We start from the raw sequence: 23,114 nt of genomic DNA, 5'->3' as shown, positions 1-23,114 counted from the left end.
CATTTGGCCTGCCAGAATTTGTATTAATAGTGATGATTCAAAAAGCAGAAGGAATACAGCTTGATTTTCAGATCATGTGCTGAGTTGGCATAGTTGACAGTTAAAAAAACCTCAAATTGTAAACTGAGAAAATTTGATTTGAAAATATTGATACGATATATGTGAAACCTCATGGTGCCATTTTTACAAAGTCACTTTTAAGAGTACAAACCACTTTTAGAATCACAGCTGAAGAGGATGGAAATTAAAGCAAAGTCTCCAAAGACTTCTCTCCACATCACTCCAGACTGGGGGAAGCCAAGAGAAGATACCCCAGCAGTTCCAGGGACTTCAGAGGTAACATTTTTGCTTCTTACCTAACCTGCAGGAAGTAGCAGTTAAAATGCAGTAATTGCTTATTAAACACCTGATTCCGATACAAGGGTTGATTCAAAGTCTGCTGAAGTCAATAGGATTCTTTCCATTCACTTCAATGGAATTTGAATCAGGCCATATTTGGGGTACATTTTAAATACACAGTAGTAGCTAATTTTACAAGATATGCAGCAGGATATCACTGCAGGACAGTGTTTTTGTACCAAAGCTGGATGGGAAAACAAAGGAAAGAAAGAAAAATTAAAGAAGGGAAGGAAGGAAAAACAGAATAAGAGGATAAAGTGGGGACAGAAACAGAGTAAAAGAATCAGGCTGGTAGCGTAAGACCTGTTGAAATTAACCTACGCTTAAAATGTAGGCGGTCTTCCCATTTGAAAGACTGATGAGGTAGTTGAAAAAGACCTAACTTCCACAGACAGATCTTGAGAACTAAGAAAATTGCAAACAAGTGCTCCTTGTGAAGTCTCTTGCAAGAGGAAGCACGTCCTTTAGATTCCCATATTTACCTTTATTTCCTCTATATTTGATATACCAATGGCTTAAGTCTCTTCAGTATTTTGCTTTTACTTTTATGAGGTAATACTATTCACAAGTCATACTTTCATATTGTAGCTATCAGTAATATTCAAGATAAAAACCATAAACCTGAAATTAACTAAAGAAAGCTGCCTATTCAGGAAGCAGATTGAATTAATTTCATAACTCATTTGAGTGGATATGCCTTAGCAGCTTTTTCTACCTTTCCCTCACTTTACTCCTTCCAGAGGCACATAAGTCACACCTCTGGGATAACTGTACCTCCAAGGGATTTGTAAAAGGATCTTTGCACCTGAACAGTCAGTAAATCAAGCCACCTACCTAATGTAATTTGCTCACAGAAAATTCATGTATCTTTGGTTTATAGGAGAACACTCTTCATGAGAAAAATATGGAGAATATGAGACTCTTGTATACGATTTGTTCTTTTCTCCTGTTTGCTAAATGGTCGATTTGTTTCTTTTCCTAGGGGAGGAGTAGGTAGATTTCAGTCTGAATCGGGGGAGGGAAGCTTATTTTATTTCTCCTTACTCTCTTCACTCCAGATGCCCCTTACCTCTGTTAATTATTAAAATTCATGTGCTTTGCAGTGTAATTATTACTTTGTATTATCTACCCTGCAGCTGCCTGCACCATGGCCTGGAACAGCCCAAACCATGGAGGAAGAGGCAGCAACTGTGAAAAAAGAGTGACTGTCAGCCTCCCTCTGGACCCGTCTAGCTGATGATGAACACTCCCTGCATCCTATAATCCCTTACGCCCCTCGCCCCCCCTCCACGTTTCTCCTCCTCCACTGCCCTCTCTTCCCCCCCCCATCACGCATCACCCCTCCCCAGAGCCCTGCCCCGCCCCCAGAGCCCTCCCCACCCCTTACCCAGAGTCCTGCCCCGCATCACCCCCTCCCCCCATACACCCCTCTGCGGCCGCTCCCCTGGAGGAAATGGAGGTGACGCTGCCGCTGCCGTTATTCCCCAGCGCGCCGGGGGCGGGGCCGAGCCAGGCGCGCGGGCGTGGCTGGGCGGGGCGGGGGTGGAACAAGCTGGGCGGAGGCCGACACCACCCACTCCTGAGGCGCACGCGACCCCCGCTCCAAGGCGGGAGGGGGCAAGTGGGAAACAGGCTGGGGGTGTGGCCGCGAGCTGATTCCCTGAGGGGCGGGGCCGAGTCAGTGGGGGGCGGGGCCTGGCACTCGGACCGCCCCCGGCCTACTCGTGTGCTGGACACGTGTCTGGGCTGGGGGCGCTGCTGCCCTGAGCAGCTGGGTAGATGCCACGTGCCCACAGGGGTCGCTCTTCCCAGGTCCCTGCCCACCAGGCCTGGCATAACTCCACACAGTAACCAGGGCCCTGCTCAGGAGCTGCCCACAGGGCTCCCGCCCCAAATGAAATACCCCGTGGTGCAAGTTGAAATCATTTCTTGCTGGTACTGTACTGATGGGGGGGGGCACATGACAGCCTCACATGACCCCTACCTGCCCCACCCCCAGCCCTGGGCTCATAGGCTCTCCCTGTCCCCTCTGATACTCTCCTTTGTATATACAAACATCAACATGCTTAACTACTCACTTTCCACGCAAATATGTAGTATTCAGTCTGTTTATATGGAATCTGGAAGTTGGGTGAGGAGTCATTTCAGCATCTGTATGACTTATTAAAAGACAAATTAAGTAAAATTGTAGCCTAAACTGTTTTAGGGTACCGTACCCAAACATTGCATTTCAAGAGGGATTCAACTTTCTTTATAGGAACAGACTCCTGAAACTTTTACCAGCCCACAAAAGTGGTCCATATCCATGCAAATAGTTCCATTATCTTCCATGGAATTGATCAAATGATTAAGGATTTGCAGGATTAGGTTCCAAGTTTGTAAATTGTTGTGGATGAAACTGACAATGTCTGAGCTGTCAGATCAGAAGGAGCTTCATTCGAATAATGGTGGGAAAATGTGTGATAAGTCTTAGCTCCGTTGCTGAGATGAGGAACATATGTTCAGCAAAGTTCTTGGCAGATTCCATTATAATCTTCACTTATAGTTCTCTCACCCACAAAGCTGGAAAATGGAGCATTTGTTGTCTTTGTTTTGCTGCTCCAGTTCCAGTTAACAAAATGCATGTTAGACTAGTTTGGATGCAAAGAGGAATTTTAGGTACACTGGGGACAACACCTGATTCCCATTAGGCTGCAGAACTGGGCTGACATCAGAATCCAAACATCCTCTGGTCAGTGCAGGCACAGGCATTCCTCTAATGATTTGGACTTGATGTGATGCAGTATGCATGTCATGGATAATTCAGACCAATGGGAAGAAACAAAATTAAATACGCTGTTTAAACAACTTCCGTCCGCCCCACCTTTCCCCTCTTGAGGACTCCTGACCAACTTAACAGCACAATACATATGCTAACAAATTTAAACAAAACCTTTGTTTAAGTTTGTTAGCATATGTATTGTCCTGTTAAAGCCATATAAAGAATAAATGTCCTCCTTAGCTGTGTTCTGCTCCTTTAAGGAGCAGAGTACAGGCCCCTGAACCTCCCAGAGGGGTGGCTAGCCCCAAGTCTTTCCCGTACCCCATACTCGCTAAAAATCTCTTGCCGGTACTGCGTAATGGAGGGTACCGCCCTATTTGCACCCCTGGAAATACCCCTCCCCCGCAGTGTACGGACAGTTCCCCGCTGTGCAGGGAGTCGCTGCTTAGCGCTCACATACCTGGCTGGGTGTTCTTGGATGCCTGGTGCTTGTTAGAGGTAGGGGACGTGGTTACAGATGCTGTAAAGGAGCCGCTCCCTTTGCATAAAGACACTTTTTCCTATGTACAGTCCTAAGGAAACACTTCCAGAAGACAGGTTTCAGAGTAACAGCCGTGTTAGTCTGTATTCGCAAAAAGAAAAGGAGTACTTGTGGCACCTTAGAGACTAACCAATTTATTTGAGCATAAGCTTTCGTGAGCTACAGCTCACTTCATCGGATGCATACTGTGGAAAGTATAGAAGATCTTTTTATACACACAAAGCATGAAAAAATGGGTGTTTACCACTACAAAAGGTTTTCTCTCCCCCCACCCCACTCTCCTGCTGGTAATAGCTTATCTAAAGTGATCACTCTCCTTACAATGTGTATGATAATCAAGGTGGGCCATTTCCAGCACAAATCCAGGGTTTAACAAGAACGTCTGGGGGAGGGTAGGAAAAAACAAGGGGAAATAGGTTACCTTGCATAATGACTTAGCCACTCCCAGTCTCTATTTAAGCCTAAGTTAATTGTATCCAATTTGCAAATGAATTCCAATTCAGCAGTCTCTCGCTGGAGTCTGGTTTTGAAGTTTTTTTGTTGTAATATCGCAACTTTCATGTCTGTAATCGCGTGACCAGAGAGATTGATGTGTTCTCCGACTGGAGAACATCCATAACATTTATAACATTCATAAACAGCTTTGCGCACTGCCTCTGCCCACAGGCTCCGCCCCCGCAGCTCCCTTTAGCTGTAGTTCCCGGCCAATGGGAGCTGCAGAGCCGGTGCTTGGGCAGCGCGCAGAGCTAGGAGTTGAGGGAGGGACACGTTGCCACTTCCAGAGAGCCATGAGGAACCGAGTAGGGAGCATGCCAGGCCCACCAACCCCTTCGCCCCCCCCAGCATCACTGGCGGCCTCCCTCCCCCCACACACATTAGTGAGGTCCCGGGCCATCCACCCCCTGAGCACCCATGGCACCCCCCAGGCTGCCGCCCTGCCCTCCCCAAGATTTAGTCAGGGGTATATAGTATAAGTCATGGACAGGCGGTCATGGGCTGTGAATTTTTGCTTACTGCCCGTGACCTGAACACGACTTTTACTAAAAATACCCATCACTAAAACTTAGCTTTAATCATGAGCTAAGAGGGAAGGACCTCTCTTGTATCTGATTAAAAGGTAGGAAACAAAATATAGGAATAAATGGTCAGTTTTCAGCATGGAAAGTGGGCAGTAGTGGAGTTCCCCCAGGATATGTACTAAGACCAGTGCTATTCAATATATTCATAAATGATCTGGAAAAGGGGTAAACAGTGAGGTGATGAATTTTGCAGATGATACTAAATTACTCAACATAGTTAAGTCCAAAGCTGACTGAAGAGGTACAAAGGTATCTCACAAAACTGGGTGACTGAGCAACAAAATGGCAGATAAAATTCAATGTTGATAAGTGCAAAGTAATGCACGTTGGCCAAAAAAATCCTAACAATACATACAAAATGATGAGTTCTAAATTCACTGTTACCATTACTGTTACCAAGAAAGGGACCTTGGAGTCATCATGGATAATTTTCTGGAAACATCTGCTCAATGTGCAGCAGGAGTCAAAAAAGCTAACGGGACTTTAGGAACCATTAAGAAAGGGATAGCTAATGAGACAGAAAATATTATACTGCCACTATATAAATCCATGGTATGGCCACACCTTCAATACTAAGTGCTGTTCTGGTTTCCCCATCTTAGAAATGATGTGTTAGAATTAGAAAAGGTACAGAGAAAGATGATAAATCTGATTAGGGGTGTTGGACTCGTGACAAGGAGTGATTAAAAAGACTGGGACTGTTCATCTTAGAAAAGAGAGAACTGGGGGGGGATAGGATAGAGGTCTATAAAATCATGAATGATGTGCAAAAACGAGTAGGGAAGTGTTATATACCCCTTTATATAACACAAGAATCAGGGGTCACCTCATGAAATTATTAGGCAGCAGGTTTAAAATAAACATAAGGCAACATTTTTTCACACAACACACAGACTACCTTTCAGAGTAGCAGCTGTGTTAGTCTGTATCCGCAAAAAGAAAAGGAGTACTTGTGGCACCTTAGAGACTAACAAATTTATTAGAGCATAAGCTTTCGTGAGCTACAGCTCACTTCATCGGATGCATAGAATGGAACATACAATTATATATACATATACACACACATACAGATAAGTTGGAAGTTACCATACAAACTGTGAGAGGCTAATTAGCTAAGATGAGCTATTGTCAGCAGGCGAAAAAAACTTTTGTAGCGCTAATCAAGATGGCCCATTTAGACAGTTGACAAGAAGATGTGAGGCTACTTAACACAGGGAAATAGATTCAATATGTGTAATGACCCAGCCACTCCCAGTCTCTATTCAAACCCAAGTTAATGGTATCTAGTTTGCATATTAATTCAAGCTCAGCAGTTTCTTGTTGGAGTCTGTTTTTGAAGCTTTTCTGTTGCAAAATTGCCACCCTTAAATCTTTTACTGAGTGGCCAGAGAGGTTGAAGTGTTCTCCTACCTGTTTTTGAATGTTATGATTCCTGAGGTCAGATTTGTGTCCATTTATGTCTACCTTTGGAAGTCATTGCCATGTTCTGAAGGCCAAAAGTATAACTGGGTTCAAAAAAAGAATTAGGTAAGTTCATGGAGGATAGGACCATCAATGGCTGTTAGCCAAGATGGTCAGGGACACAACCCCATGCTCCAGGTGTCCCAAAACCTCTGACTGCCAGAAGCAGGGACCGGAGGACCGATGGATCGCTCCACAATTTCCCAGTTCTGTTCATTCCCTCTGAAAGACAGGATAGGGGGCTAGAGGGACCTCTGCTCTGGCTCAGTATTGGCATTCTTATGTTTTTATAATGATGAAGATACATCCATGATAATGGCACTGGGACTTCTGGGTGGCTTGCAGTTTGTATGCTGCTTATCAAGCACCTAAGTATGTATTTTTTGTTACTTCCCCATGACCACTGTGTAAAGACGTCTTTGAAACAACCTATGATCCATTTATTTAGCTGTCTGGCAAGGAATATTGAGTTCTATAGATTTTGTGTACTCTGTTTAGTGATGCCTTCAGCTTCTAATATGCTAATCACTAGGCTCCAGATCATTCCCTCAGGCAGGAAACCCCAAAAAAGTTTCTTCCAAATTTTTCTGTTGAGTTTAAACACACTCACACAGGATAAGCACACAAACCCTGCAGGATCCCTTGAAATCAGTGCAGATTTTGGTGATCCTGTGGAGCTCAGCTTCATCTGCATGGAGGTTCTGTCTCTACACACCTGTTCCAGGATCCTTGCCATTCACTCAGATTCGCTGGCAGCAAAGTTTCTCCTCTGTGGTCAGGGGACAGTGTCAAAGTTGTCCACCCCTCATTCCCACCCCACCTCACCTCCATACTGACTAGAGCAGATCCAAATGTGGAGATTCTCCTCTGCACATGGGTCACAGAGATAAAACATGGTGCCAGGATTGTGAGTGTTTCCTCAGGTCCTCTACCATTTCAAAATCATCACTCATGTGCCACAATTTAATAATATGCAAACCATCATGGGATTTGTGTGAAGAAAAGCACACACAATTCAGTAAAGGGCAAAGTTCCCTCTAAGCTGCTCAGGTGTACAGCAGGCTATCAAGGGCCGCACAGGCGGGAGAGGCACTTCTTCCTCAGCCCCGGAGCTGCTGCGGTCAGGACGAGATGCCTCTCCCCCGGCCCCGGAGCTGCTGCAGCGAGAGAGGGTTCGGGGAGTCCTTTCCCCCCACCGCAGCCCCGGGGCAGCCTGCACCCCAAACCCCTCCTCCCTGGCCCCACCCCAGAGCTTGCATCCCCAGCCAGAGCCCTCATTCCTTCCCCACACCCCAACCCTCTGGCCCTGAGCCACCTCGTGCACCCCAAGCCCCTCGGCTCCACCCCCACCACATATCACCTCCATATTGGTGCACTTAACAAAATTTATTCCACAGGTGGATATAAAAAATTAGAGGGAACATTGATAAGGAGTTTATCTTTTTTAATATACACAGAATATAAACTATAATAAGCATATCTTATTTATACAGGTTTTTCAAATGTTACCTAGGAAATCTGTTACAGTTGCAGGTTCATTTGCAAAAATCATAGAAGTAATATTATACACATTTTAAATACTATTTTCTACTATAAAACATCAAAACACATTTCAAAGTCTTGTATCTAATCATAAGGGAAGGAGAAAACATTGAATAGGCTCTATAATAGAGTTTTTAAGATGAATAAGGAATTTTCAATGTAATCAAGTGACCCTGTTTCAGCTATTTAACGTTAGGAGAATGAAGACAGAACTGTATTATTTTTCTGCCAATCAGTTATCAAAGTTTTATTTGCTGGAATGTCTACTAGTAAGAATTCTTTGCTATATATGAGTAAATATATGTATTAATATATACGTATTTTTGTATCATGTTTGTATAATTTACAGTTAATTAACAATAAAAGCCATATCTAATTTCCAAATTTGAAGAGAGTGTCAGAAAAATCAGACTGGTGTCTGTAAAATCATGACTGATATAGAGAAAGTAGATAAGGAAGTGTTGTTTACTACTTCTCATAACACAAGAACTAGGGGTCACCAAATGAAATTAATAGGCAGCAGGTTTAAAACAAATAAAAGGAAGTATTTTTTCACACAGTGCATGGTCAACCTGTGGAACTCCTTGCCAGAGGATGGTGTGAAGGCCAAGACCATAACAGGGTTAAAAAAAAAAAGAACTAGGTAAGTTCAAGGAGGACAGGTCCATCAATGGCTATTAGCCAGGATGGGCAGGAATGGTGTCCCTACCCTCTGTTTGCCAGAAGCTGGAAATGAGCGACAGGGGATGAATCACTTGACTACCTGTTCTGTTCATTCTCTCTGGGGCACCTGGCACTGGCCACTGTCGGAAGACAGGATACTGGGCTAGATGGACCTTTCGTCTGACCCAGTATGGCCGTTCTTATGAAAAAAAATAGATCTAACATTTATATCTGAAAATCTCAAATTACTTTACAAACATCGATATATATTTGTATCATGTTTGTATAATTTACAGTTAATCAACAATAAAAGCCATGTCTAATTTCCAAATTTGAAGTCAGAAAAAAATAGACAACATTTATATCTGAAAATCTCAAACTACTTTACAAATGTCGATAAATTGCTCCAACGTGAACAGTCCCCGTGTAACATGTCCCATCTGTGCTCTCCCTCAGTACTCCAGCAGCACCAGCAGCACAGCTCTTGGCCCTGTCATGCTGCCACTGGCAGGCACTTTGCTGGCTCCAGTCTGCTTCCCCCTTCTGCAGCCAGTTAGAATCATGCAAGGGTAGTTACTCTGCCAAAGCCAGAACTTATATTGATCTGAGAAGGGAACAGTCCACATGCAGAAACTATTCCCCAGACACCTTTCGGGATCTAGCTAGCCACTTCCCCACATTTTAGCTGTTCTGCAAAGGAGCTGTGCTTGTAGAGATTGAAGCAAAGCAGCTGCTTTTGCTCCTTTCTACACTTTGCCCCCCACCCTCCATTTCAGACTGAAATTGCTTGCTTGCTACACTTGAGAACCAAAATCATTCCCTCCAAGATTCCAAGCTCCTGTGTAGAATATTCTCCTACCAATCCCATTTATGAAGGGGTGGGACTTCTTCTCTTATTCTCTTCTGACCGCTGTTACAATTTTATGAGCTCCCATAACAAACAGAACTTTTAATTAACTACTCAGAAGTATTAAAGAGACTGTAACAACCATTTTAAGTAGCTGTGTTATTAACATATTTTCCTGAGTGTTGTGCATAACTTAAAAAATCCGTTAAATTTCATCCTGAATCTTTATTGCTGAAAACTTGTGTAAATATAAAATGTGAGAAATAGCCAAATTGCATAACAGATTATCCCCGTTTTATGCTGGATCATGATTAGGTTGTACTGTATGTCTCCCGCACTGACTAATAATTTTACAGTTTATTGTATAAGTATTGAAGGTTTATTCATAACGGGTCAAATACTGAAGTCCTTACTCAGTATTAACTCTGGCAGACTTTACGTTGCAGTCAATGAACCAAATTCTGCTCTCAATCATATCAGAGTAATTTCTGAAGTCTGTGGAGTTAGTCCAGATTTGCATCAGTTTAGCAGGTAGCACAACTGAGCCCAAAAGGAATTTTAATGACTAATAAGGACTGAGAAACAACTTCAAGATTTTTCTCCATGTCGTTTGTCCAATAAAATAAAATAAAATAAAATAAAATACCAGAGTATCAAGTGAGCCAAATACTGCCCTGTTAGGCCATCTTCATTGAAAAACAGAAATCACTCATGTGAATTTAAAATTTCATTTAATAAAGCAAACAGAAAAATATTCAGAGTGGTGTTTTGGCCATTGGCAAGGAGAAATTTACAAAATGGTCAGTTTCGGAGGAGTCGAAAACCTGAAGTTCCACTGCCAAATCAGGAAAATATCTCTTCTCAAATAAACCTTATTTTCTGTTCCACAGATGATAAAAACTGAGGAGATGTTCCCAAACCTTTCAGTGTGTAGTTTTAAAAAAACAAACTATTCCCTTCAGTAGCCATGCTAGTATTGGTCTGGACAATTCAGTGCTGACATAAGAAGGCACAACTATATAGGGAGGCAGCAGTCAGTAGTTAGGGCACTGCACTGCACGGGGACTCAGGAGACCATTCTTCCACAGCCCTACCATGTGAGCTTGATCATGTCCCTTCTCATTCTCTGTCTTGGCTATTCAGAATGCAAGCTCGTTGGTGCGGGGACTGCCTCTTACTATGTGTACGTACAATGCTAGCACAAAGGGGTCCCAGTCTTAGTCAGGACCTTGAGACATTACTGCAATATAAATAATTAATAATAACATAAGTATAAATGGAGTTGGGTTGGTGGTGAATTTGCCTCTCTGATTCTTTTAAAACTGTTGTTATTCTGTTAAAATTGTTGTTATGATATGAGATAGCTGAGTTGAGCCCTGTTTTAAAACCAAAATACAAAGGCAATGTTCAAAACAAATTTGCAATTTTTCATTAGAATCAAGGAAGTTGCTTGATAAATTTAGCTCCCTGGAGAATTTTAAGTGCCTGTATTTGAAAACAGCATAAACATTAGCTACACAGTGATTAATATGAGTTTTCCATAGTCGTGTCATTCTTCTGTTTGTGTTAATTGTTTTGATGGAGGGAGCTGCAGATCATAGAAACTACTATTTAGGGTGTCGGAAAGTCAAAATCACTGGCTGTGACATGAATAATGAGATTGGTTTGGATTGTTGGATGAATATAATCAAAGCTCCTTCGTAATAATGTTGAATTCATATTACATAGTAAAGGATGACACATTGTCACTCATAATTTCACTTGTCTGTCTTGAGTGATAGGTATCAGAACTTATCCTTGAACTCTTGGTCTTGTATTTCTTGTATCTCAGGCACCACAGATCCTTCATCATATTCACAAAGTAACTTCTAAATTTCACCCCAATAAATGCGTAGAGCACTGGGTTCAAACAACAATGGAAGAAGGCCAGGGTTTCTGTAATGTACTTTGCAAAGGCTATTTGCTTTTCACTATCACACTTTTTATTTAATTTACCCATATTTATGGCAGTCACAAGAAGAACCATGTTATATGGTACTTGACAAACCAGGAAAACAATGACAATTAATATAATCAGACATATTGCTTTGTTTCTTTTGGAATTCTGAGCTTTCACCAAGGTTTTGACAATGAATGCATAGCAAAATACCATAAACAGCAGAGGGATAAAAAATCCAAATGCAAGTTGCATACCCAGCAGCAATAATTTCAACACAGTGCCTTTGGTCTCTGAATTGGATCTGTGTTCACAAATCTTTTCTGTTTCATTGACGGAATGGCTGTAGCTTTGACTGAATATGAAAGTGGAACTGGAAATTAAAATTGACGATACCCATACAACCAAACAGATCAGTCTACTGTATGCTAGCGTTCTAGCCCGAAGTTTAAATGACTTTGTTGCCTGTACAATAGCAATGTATCGGTCCATACTGATAAAGGCCAAGAGCAGCATACCACAATTGAAGTTGATTGCATAAATACCTCTGGTAATTTTGCATATGAAGTCACCAAAGATCCATTTTTCAGCAGCATAATTTACTGCCCAGAATGGAAGAGTGAGAACAAACAATATGTCTGCTATGGCCATGTTGAAGAGGTATATATCAGTCATAGACTTGGTTTTTTTATATAAAGCAAAGGTCATCACTACAAAGATGTTACCCACTAAGCCCAAGACACATATAATTGAGTATGCAATTGGCAAAAATACTTTTGTGAAGTTTCTGACTTCCCCCTTGTCACATGGTGATGTAATTTTATCATAATCAAATGTATAGTCTGGATATTCTGTGTAGTTGGGTTCTACCTGCAAAAACAATACAGCCAGTTAGCGTAAACATTAGTGCTCATTTCTGCAAGTTCTCTCTATTGCGTAAACAATGGAGAATTGATGGTATGAGACATAAAGGATCCAATTCTGCTTTTAGATACATCCACCCACTCCTGTAATAGACTCCTAACTACTGGCTGAGTTACTGAAGTCCTCAAATCATGGTTTAAAGACTTCAAGTTAAAAAGACTCCACCATTTACATAACACAGTCCCTAATCTTGAATGTTGTTTTCCCATATTTACAAGTCTTTCTTCTAGCATAGTGTATTTGTTGTTTTTCTTGCGCTTTAGCAATATTACTGAGAGCCAATGAAATATCAGCATTCTTTCTAGCATTCAAATTAGTGCTGTGCTCCTTGGAGTATTGTTTGTTGAGTTTCTGGAAATATGGTGACTAATGAGTGTAATAAAATTGTAACTGAACTGTAAGAGGTGGCAATAATCTTCTGGAATAGTGCACAGAACTCCGTACAAAAATTTCAGCAGGATATCCAGCGACAACACAGTCTATGAAACATCACATCATCACAAATAACTCTTATTAGCCAATCAGTCCCAAGGTCATGACAATTTGTCCAGTACGTCATAGAACTCCCACTTCCAAATCAATTGTTTCATTGGTATATCAATACACTTCACTAATACACTGCTTACCCCATTCATTTTCGTGATGTGCTTCCTCTGATGAGAAAAGAAATGGTGAGGACAGTTCTGGTGTCCTCAGAGTCCCTGTGCAGGAGGGAAGTGGATTGGATCAGGAGAGCAAAACAGGAAGTGTCAAGAGAGCAAAACAAGAAATATGCAGCAACAGAGAAAACCAAGACTAACAAAATTCATCAAAATATATTGTTTTCATTGAGATGTTCCAGTTTTGATGAAATCTTCATTGAAAAAAGGTAGGAAATTTTTTGAGGCAGGGTAAAGTGAGTCTGATACAGTATTCTGGAGTCTGGTGGTTAGGGCATTGGCCTGTGGTGTAGGAGACTCAGGTTCAAGTTCCTGCTCTGCCAGATTCAGAGTGATCTGGGAGGAAAAAAACTCTGCTGTGAATCAGGGGGAGCAGAGACTTGAAGCTGGGGTCTCCCCCACCACAGGCCAGAGCCCTACCCATGCACTCTCCCTTGATGTTTGTGAAAATGTTTGAAAGGTTTTGCTTTCATGCCAATTCAGAACAAAAACTAATTTCAACATCTCAGCAAGTTGCCATGAAACAGAATTGTTCTCTGGTCAACTGTAGTTGAAGGTGATAGTGCCTTTGAACTGAAATTGAGTGTGTTTGTGTTGGTGAGGAAGAGCGGTAGTGGACTAACACTTGGAGACTGGTATTAGTTGTGTGAATTCTGCCTTAACTTATGATTTCTTTGCTTTTCAGTATTTGCATTGTTGTGAGGAAACACACACACTCAACCTTAACTCTAATTTAACAAACTCTTTTGTATAGGAATTATTTGGGTTTAAAAAATTTTGCATATGGAGCTGTGGGGACTGCAGACGCATTTGTGAAGGGGCTGGAGAGAGAGGCTAGTCTGTGTGTGAGACTGAGGAGATGGTCTTCTCCGTTTCAGACTTGGCACGCCCATTAGAGAAAGCTTGAACCAGTGCTCCAACTTCCTTTGCCTGCTTCTCAAAGTTTTAGTTGTGAAGCTGCAGTAGCCTGGAAGCCTGAAGAGATTTGAGCACCTGGTGGAGGAAGCTTGAATACTATTTAAAGCTCTTTCTTGGAAGTATAAAGTTTCAAACCAAGCGGATGTGATTGTTAAACAGGCTCCACTGTTTCCCCAACTCTGCTTCCTGGCCAGCTCCACTCTCAAGACCCTCGGACAGTCTCTATCTGCTCCTTTAAGTCTTGAGTAGGCACTTTCTGTCTCCATCCAGCCATTGTCATTTGTCCACTGTCTAATCTCCATTGTCCCAGCTGATTTTCTTGTTTGTTGTAAGCTATCAGCACTCGCATGCAGGACAGCTGCTCCTTCCTATGGTTTTACCAAGATGCAGGAGACAGGCTGTACCTGAGTCCTTGCTTATAGTTCAGCCAATGAAGCCTTGAATTAACTAGATGTAAGACAATGCTATCTCTGTCAGTTTCTCCCGCGGTGATTTACCTTGCAATTATATATTAAAACCACACACTCTGTCACAATGAATCATTGTGAAATCAATTATTTGCCACAGTAGTTGTTGTAAAATGCATTTAACAACAAATAAATTGAAAAATTGCATGCAGTGTAAATAGAAATAGTTATGGCTCAAAGTATTTACAGACCATACACATCAATTTAAAAAAATAACCCATGCCTTAGATTTTGGAATAATCTGCAAGTGAGTCTGTTCTCAATTCTCAAACTCCAAGGCCCTAAAGATTAGATTCAGCCCTCCCTCCGCAGCAAAAAATCAGAAGTGGTGATATAAAAAAGTTTATAACTCAAATGAATTAACAGATTTACTTGAAAAACTCTCATAAATTATAAAAAGTAAATTCTGTCAGTTTGGTGAGGATACAGAATTTAAGCCCCATTTTAAATGGGGTGAATAAGGACTGCAGTATTTAATCCTGAGTCCGAAGGCTTGCCACACTTCATGCTGACTACAATAGGAGCTAATTCAGACCAAAAATTTGTTACTAATAATAGTAATTGGTTAGCGTGCCTGCTTCTGGCTCTATTTTTCTATACTGTATTAAGTAATTATTAGGGGTACATTTTCATATTGATCCACTAAAAACATAAGTTCTTTAATAGTGCTTCTATATATATATACACACACACACACACACACACACTGTCTATACGCTATATGTAATACAAACCCAGCAACATGCCATTTTTCCAGTGCATGTACCTCAGTATATTTCATTTCACTATCAACGAATACATGAGTTGTCAAAAGTACTAATGTGATGCAAAGGTAAACAAGTGAATAACCTGGAATTATAACAATATAGACAGAAGAGTCTTATGGGGTGGATAAATGATAAGCATGGGTAAGGAAGATAAGATAAGAAGATTTCAGATACTTCAATTAAATCAGAAAGTAACCTCCAAATATTACTAAAAATCATCATAGCTCCACTTCTTACACTTTGCAGATGCATGGATTAAACAGATTTGGTCAGACTCCCTTTCAAATATTTGCACAGCCTTGTTTTATTTTATTACTCACCAATACAGAAAAATTCGCCAGGCAAAGAGGAAGTACGTATTCTGTTCTGGTGGGTTCACTCTCAACTTCAGTAAAAATGCACTTGAATATTAGGAACTCGAGAAACAAGAAATAGCAGCATTATTATAAGTACGGGTTAAATTCAAATGATCACCACTTCCTCCTAACTTGCAACAACAATAATCTGTTGTGCATGTAAGGGCAGAGATTCAACCGTATGTGTATTGTAGATGACAGAACTGGATGTTACTCGTTCAGGCATTAGACACTATTAAAATTTTGATAGTTTTGATTAAATGGTCCTATTAGCATTGGAACTATGGAGAATAGGCTTGTATCTAATTAAATGGTTTTATTGTGCTTGGAACATATCATGAATTATGGCCTCTATCCTGCAAAAAATTAAGCAAATAAGCGCTTAACTTTATGCATCAGAGAGGCCAACTGAAGTCAATGGAGTTACTGGCAGTGGCTATAAAGTTAAACACATCAAAGTGTTTGTAGGATCAGGGCCCACCTTAGTTACTTAACTGAGCAGTAATTATGTTCTGAAGTACACAAGATCTTACTATATATTGGGTTCTAAATTTTCCAAATGATGTACCTGAATTGTACTCAAGCAAAATGTGCACTTGCACAGACAAAACAGGAAAATCTTTGTCGCCTATTCTTGTGCACACTTTTGCTAGTTATATAGTCATAGCTCAGGCACAATGTTAACATTTGTTCTAATTAGCCTTGGAAGGATTTGATTTTATGTCGTATGAATTCTGGATAATATCCGTGTTTATTTCCATGCATTTTATTATTCATTTATGTTCATTCAAATGTTTGCAGTAACACGAAATTAAACAAAAAATAAATCGCTCAAATATGAATGATTTACTCAATGTCCTGAGTGTAAAGTTGTCATAGTTTGTAATATTATTGGATGTCACCAGATGACGCTGTTTCAGTGGGCCTTACAAATTTTGTTTAAATCAATCGGAGGCTAGATCTTGGAGAAATGCTAGATATTGGGTGTGACAGTTCTTTTTGGAAGTTGAACATACAGCAATAAAATTGGTTCCCTACCTGATTTTCTTTGACTGGAATAATTTTATAGATGCCAGGCTGCTCTCTACAGGACATACCCACAGAATCAAACACATTGCATGGTTTCAAACATTAAATAACTGGTCAAACTATTATGTCAAAAGTCAATAATAATTTACAGTTACTATCTTAGATCTGTTTCTAAGGTCCCTTTCTCCATATATCAGCATGAAAGGCCCTGAATGGAATTATGTGATAGAATCCAATCCTTTGCTAACATTACTGACACAAATAAGCACAAATACTCTCTTATTAGCCTTCAAGTGAAATAGAGTTTTTCCCCTATATATGCACACACACATTTTCATTATTACTGATAAAAAATAGGGCTGTCAAGCACTTAAAAAAATTAATGGCGATTAATCATGCTGTTAAACAATAGAATACCATTTATTTTAAATATTTTTGGATGTTTACTACATTTTCAAATATATTAATTTCAATTACAACACAGAATACAAAGTATACAGTACTGACTTTATATTTATTTTTTATTATAAATGCACTCTAAAAATAAAAAATAGTATTTTTCAATTCACCTAACACAAGTACAGCAGTGCAATCTATCATGAAAGTTGAACTTACAAATGTAGAATTATGTACAAAAAATAACTACATTCAAAAACAAAACAATGTAAAACTTTAGAGCCTACAAGTCCTCTCAGTCCTACTTTTTGTTCAGCCAATTGCTCAGACAAGCAAATTTGTTTACGTTTGCAGGAGATAATGCTGCCCGCTTTTTGTTTACAATGTCACCTGAAAACGAGAACAAGCATTTACATGGCATTGTTGTAGCCGATGTCACAAGATATTTATGTGCCAGATGCAATAAAGTTTCATATGTTCCTTAATGCTTCAACCACCATTCCAGAGGACACATGAATGTTTAACATATTTAGCATGTAAATACCTTGCAACACTGGCTACAAAAGTGCCATGCAAACGCTTGTTCTCACTTTTAGGTGACACTGTAAATAAGAAGCAGGCAGCAGTATGTCCCGTAAACGTAAACAAACTTGTTTGTCTTAGCAATTGGCAGAATAATAAGTAGGACTGAGTGGACTTGTAGGCTCTAAAATTTACCCTGTTTTGTTTCTGAGTGCAGTTATGTAACCAAAAAAAATTTGCATTTGTAAGTTACACTTTCACGATAAAGAGATTGCACTTCAGTACTTGTATGAGGTGAATTGAAACATACTATTTCTTTTGTTTATTATTTTTGCAGTGCATATATTTGTAATCAAAATAATAATATAAAGTGAGCACTGTGCACTTTGTATTCTGTGTTGTAATTGAAATCAATATTGAAAATGTAGAAGAACATTCAAAAATATTTAATAAATTTCAATTGGTATTCTGTTGTTATAAGTGTGATTAATCGCGATTAATTTTTTAATCACAATTAATTTTTGAGTTAATTGTGTGAGTTAACTGCGATTAATTGACAGACCTAATAAAAAATTTCCTTCAGTTTTTGGTGTGTGAATATGCATGTTGAACAAAAAAGGGGTGAAATTAGTTTGTGATTTGACTCTTCAATGGAATCATTTTGGGGATGAATTTAGATGCTTGTCACTGTATTGCCTAACCCAAAGTTCCATTTGGATAGGCCTGTGGCAGATTATTAAAGTCATAAAACAGTTGAGAGACTGACCCAGTGTCTAGTGGAGATTGAGGCATGGAAGAGAGAAAGATGTCTGGATTGAGGCTCAGCCAAGACAGAGGTGATGTTGGTAGGCTGGGAGAAACAACTGCAAAAAATGGCAGAGATAATATCTGCTTCTAAGTTCAATTGCCTTTAGTCACCTGAGCTTATAACATAGGGCTTTGTTAGGCCAACAGCTGCAGTTAGAAAATCGGGTGGGAGCAGCGGTTCCAAAGGTATTTTACCATCTATGCCTGGCTTGACAGCTGTAACTGTATGGAAGCGTGCTCCCACTATCCATGCCTTTGTCACTTCCAGGTTAGATCACTGCAGTGCCCTTCACATGAGACTACATCTTAAAACCGTTTGTAAGCTGCAACCTGGTGCAGAAGATGGCTGCTTGGTTTGTAAGTACAGTGTCCTTCAGAAAGCACATAACGCCTGTGTAATGGTATCTGCACTGATTACTTGTGAGCTCACAGATAGGTTTAACAATGCTGGTTTTAAATGATATAGCCCTAAATGATCGAGAGCCAGTCCAGCTGAGTGACGGTCTCTCTTGCTTTGAAACACTGCCACAGTTGTGGTCGGTATAGGTACTGATGTGAGTTCACCCTTGATATAACAGAGAAGGTGGCTAACAGGCGAACAGAATTCAGAAGGGCTCCAGGGCTCTGAAATAGCCTGTTTTAGTGACTTTCATGGCATGCGTCAGGGCCCATTTGTTTCATCTGGCTTTTGAAGAGGGGTGGATGGAGTGAGATACTGTCCAGTGTCTGACGAGGAATAGTACTTAAGCACCTGTTAATGGTGTGGTAGATAGAACTCATGAGCTGAGCATATTTCATTTTTGTTTTGTGTGTTTGTTTTGTTGCAAACAAAAATAAATTGTAGATACAACAATCTACTCTGTATAATGTATTTGTTTTATGATGTATAAAAATGCACTCATCATTAAAATCTCACAATCTTGTAAGTAAATTAGGTCCCCAAAAGCCTGTTTTAACAGCTGTTGAACTTGTTTCATTAAGAACAAATGAAACCTGCAGTTATTACAATCAAAAAATTATGCAGCTTGGTTAAAAAAAAGCTTTTCCTTAAGATCTGATTTGCTAATACTTTTTCTTTAGATTGTTTATTCTGTTTTGCTGTCTAGTGAATACTTGCATTTCCAAAGGGTCTGATCCAAAATTCACTGAAGTCAATAGAAGTCTTTCAGTAATTTCAGTGGACTTTGGATCAGGCTTATAATGCGGTTTCTGGACTGTTCTGGAGGTATAAATACTAGTTTTATTTCAAATTATTTTGCTTCTGAAGTATCAAACTATAGCATATAACCTCCTCACTCACTAACACTTTACATAAAAGGAGCATGTGCAAATGTTTTCATAATGCTGATAGAAATTATTTCTAATAAATTATTATAAAATATTTTAAAAATCCTGAATAAGAAATTCTGTTGCCTGTTACAAGGCATTTGTAAACGGAGTTACAGACAGTTATTTATACCATGTCTTTATTATGGGTGATAGCATGTCTTCAAGGAACTTACTAAAGAGAAAAGCAGTTTCTCTTAATAGCTAAAGCAGATCCCTAGATTCATAACAATCTTGCTTTCCACATTAAAATTTGGCCTCAGTCCTGCCATGAGCCACACCCAGGCAGACACCTGGCTCACAGAGTGCACTGCAGGATCAGGGCCTTTAACGTTTCTTTCTTGCCATGAGAAAACTTTTGACAGCTTTGGGAATGAAAAGGTGATTGTAATTCTTTCAGAGCTGACTTCATTACACAAAGCCAACTCCAGCTCACCTCACTGGTATGAGTAGTCTGATCAGCTTCAGTGGGATTACTCAAATGAGTAAAGTAAGCAGGCTATGGTAATGATTTATATTCTTCTAAACTGGATACATAATTCAATAAATGTGCTAGTTTTCAGTCCAGATGCTCACTTCCAAATGAAGAATTCTGCTAGTAATGGGCTTAATCATCCCTTTGAGGTGCTGGCCGACATTCTAAGCATTTACAAAGCAATGATATAACTACCTTGAGAGGTAATTAAGTATTATCATCATCACTGTGCTACGAACAGAAAAACAGACCCACAGTAGTTCCATGACTTTCCCAAAGCCACACAAGGAATCGGTGACAGTGGTGGAGATAAGAAGTCAGAAGAAGAAAAGTTTCAGAGTAGCAGCCGTGTTAGTCTGTATTCACAAAAAGAAAAGGAGGACTTGTGGCATCTTAGAGACTAACACATTTATTTGAGAAGATAACAGATTTACAATCTGAGCCCTAAACACATTTAGTTAAAATAAGAGGGATGGTTATTGCCCACTAAGTCGACTGATCAGATGTTCAGCTTGGACACTATACAAAGCATTGCTGATTCTTTTCTGTATTCTAATATTCCCTAATTAAAAAGTGTAGCTTTTACTTTTAGTCTGTAATAGACACAATTAGCAGCAATAAAAGGAGACTTTGAAAATGAAGAATTAACTCAATTTTAACTGGCTAAGGTAGCTAGTCTGACTTACCACCACTGCACATCTTCTTTTGACCCATTTATTAAGTCCAGACAGCCATTCCAGCAGACACCAGACTTCTTCAAAGTGTTGTAAGGAGAGGGGTTTTTTTCTTTTTAAGACATCTTACTAAAAATCTGCATGCTATGCAAATGAAGCACCTACACAGTCTTATATTTCAGCTCAAAAGGAAACTTACTCTCATTTTGCTAATATGGTTATTGTGGTTTGTCAAATCTCACCACCGGTGAGCTGTCTGCCACCACGAACTGAACCAAGAGAAAATAAAAGGTAAGAAAAATACTGTCCATGTTATGCAGATGAAACCCACAGGCTTAATCTGGGATGATCCTGGGTTTTTTTTTGCAACTCTAGGAAAACTTCAGCACGTGTCATCCACTTTGTACCATCCCATGTTTTGAATTCATTTACACTTAGATTGACATATATTGATTTATAAAATAGATATACACAACATGGCACCCATCACAGGCTCTGGGCTCCCTGTCATTCCTTAAGAGCACAGAATTTAAATAATACACAGTCATATTTAGTTTATTATATGCAAGTTAACACATATTGTCACTGTACTTTCTCTCAGATATATTTTTACCTTTTTCCTCTGTCCATCTCCTTATTCTGTTTCCCTCTCAAACTTATTTTTCTATAGTGCATAGTTTTCCCATCTTTCTCTCTCCCTCCATCCCATTCCTTCCTCTTTCAGTCTTTTCCCTCCCTTTTCTCCATCAGTCACTCTCACATTTTTCTCATCACCCAAAATAGCCCTCCCACCACCTACTTGCTGCCTTTTATTCTGATTGCTCAAATTCTTTTTTTTTTTACTCCCAACCTTGACTCACTCACTTGCTCGCTCTCTCTCACTGTCATACGCACACATTCTGCTCTTGCCCTTCCCATATCCATCCGTGGCTCTCACAGACACATACTTCTGGAAGGGTTGGGGGTTTGTCAAGGTTCCTTCCCCACTCTGAACTCTAGGGTACAGATGTGGGGACCTGCATGAAAGACCCCCTAAGCTTATTCTTACCAGCTTAGGTTAAAAACTTCCCCAAGGTACAAACTTTGCCTTGTCCTTGAATCCTATGCTGCCACCTCCAAGGGTTTTAAACAAAGAACAGGGAAAGAGACCACTTGGAGACGTCTTCCCCCAAAATATCCCTCCCCCCAAGCCCTACACTCCCTTTCCTGGGGAAGATTTGATAATAATCCTCACCAATTGGTACAGGTGAACACAGACCCAAACCCTTGCATCTTAAGAACAATGAAAAAGCAATCAGGTTCTTAAAAGAATTTTAATTAAAGAAAAGGTAAAAGAATCACCTCTGTAAAATCAGGATGGTGGATATCTTACAGGGTAATCAGATTCAAAACATAGAGAATCCCTCTAGGCAAAACCTTAAGTTACAAAAAGACACAAAAACAGGAATACACATTCCCTCCAGCACAGCTTATTTTACAAGCCATTAAAGAAAAGAAAATCTAACGCATTTTCTAGCTAGATTACTTACTAACTTCACAGGAGTTGGAAGGCTTGCATTCCTGATCTGTTCCCGGCAAAAGCATTGCACAGACAGCCAAAAACACTTTCTCCCCACCCTCCAGATTTGAAAGTATCTTGTCCCCTTATTGGTCATTTTGGATCAGGTGCCAGCGAGGTTACCTTAGCTTCTTAACCCTTTACAGGTGAAAGGGTTTTGACTCTGGCCAGGAAGGATTTTATAGCACTGTATTTCAGAAAGGTGGTCACCCTTCCCTTTATTTTTATGACAGGGTTCTTCCTTCTTCAGGATAGGATCAGCAGAGAGTATTTCTAATTCCCATGCAAATGAGAGGGACAGAGCTAGGTTTTCAATGTTGGGGGTTAGCTCAGATTTTAGCTCAATCTACTTGATCTAGTCTCAAGCCAGGCAGAGAAAGCTGAGCCCTCATCAGCTATTCGGCAGGGGTTTTTCTGGGGATAGAGGAGAAACAGGAGGTGGATGGGGGTGTGATTGCACATGGGGCAAAAGTGAGACGGAGGGACTGCATGGTTGACCCCTGTGCTTAGCTCTTGTTCTTAGCTCATGAGATACTTGACATTTTACTCTGATTGCAAAATCTCATCACATTGGTGATATTCTGTTACCAATGCATGCACCATTTACCATGGAAGGTAACAAATAAGGCAAAAGCAAACACAGTCTGAGTGGGAATATCGGAAGTGACCTGTGTGGCAATGATAAAGAGTTACAGAAAGTCTCTCTTTCTTCTACATTGAACAAAGAAGCGTCAGAATGAGGAAAACATTATTTCTTAAGCTTTTCTCTCTCAATCTTCTTCACTGTAGAACTTCTGTTTAGAACCTTCTCCCATGCTGTCTGGCTTCCCAAAACAGATTTAAAGAAACAGTACATGTGTCCTCACACTTGTAGTTAACTTTTCAATGGAGTTAGTGAAAAAATATTTTATTTTCCCACAAATATTTTTAGGAAAACAAAAAGTTTTATCTAACTTGCCAACAGAAAATTTTGATTTTTCGTCAGAAATTTGAATACCAAAACATTT

General features: G+C 40.0%; 1 protein-coding gene across 1 annotated transcript; it reads right to left on the bottom strand.

Annotated features, from left to right (window-relative positions):
• Positions 1 to 10,258: 10,258 nt before the first annotated feature.
• Positions 10,259 to 20,615, bottom strand: CCR6 (C-C motif chemokine receptor 6). Its single transcript, XM_077811817.1, has 4 exons — positions 20,562 to 20,615; positions 15,285 to 15,380; positions 12,780 to 12,854; positions 10,259 to 12,099 (listed from the first exon to the last, which is right to left on the bottom strand). The coding sequence occupies exons 3-4, from the start codon at positions 12,786 to 12,788 to the stop codon at positions 11,014 to 11,016; spliced, it is 1,095 nt and encodes a 364-aa protein (XP_077667943.1). The 5' UTR covers positions 12,789 to 12,854; positions 15,285 to 15,380; positions 20,562 to 20,615; the 3' UTR covers positions 10,259 to 11,013.
• Positions 20,616 to 23,114: the final 2,499 nt, after the last annotated feature.

Source organism: Eretmochelys imbricata, chromosome 3 (assembly GCF_965152235.1).
Source record: "Eretmochelys imbricata isolate rEreImb1 chromosome 3, rEreImb1.hap1, whole genome shotgun sequence".
NCBI classification, from domain to species: domain Eukaryota; kingdom Metazoa; phylum Chordata; order Testudines; family Cheloniidae; genus Eretmochelys; species Eretmochelys imbricata.
The sequence above is the reverse complement of the archived record's forward strand: the minus strand, read 5'-3'. Positions and strand labels throughout refer to the sequence as shown.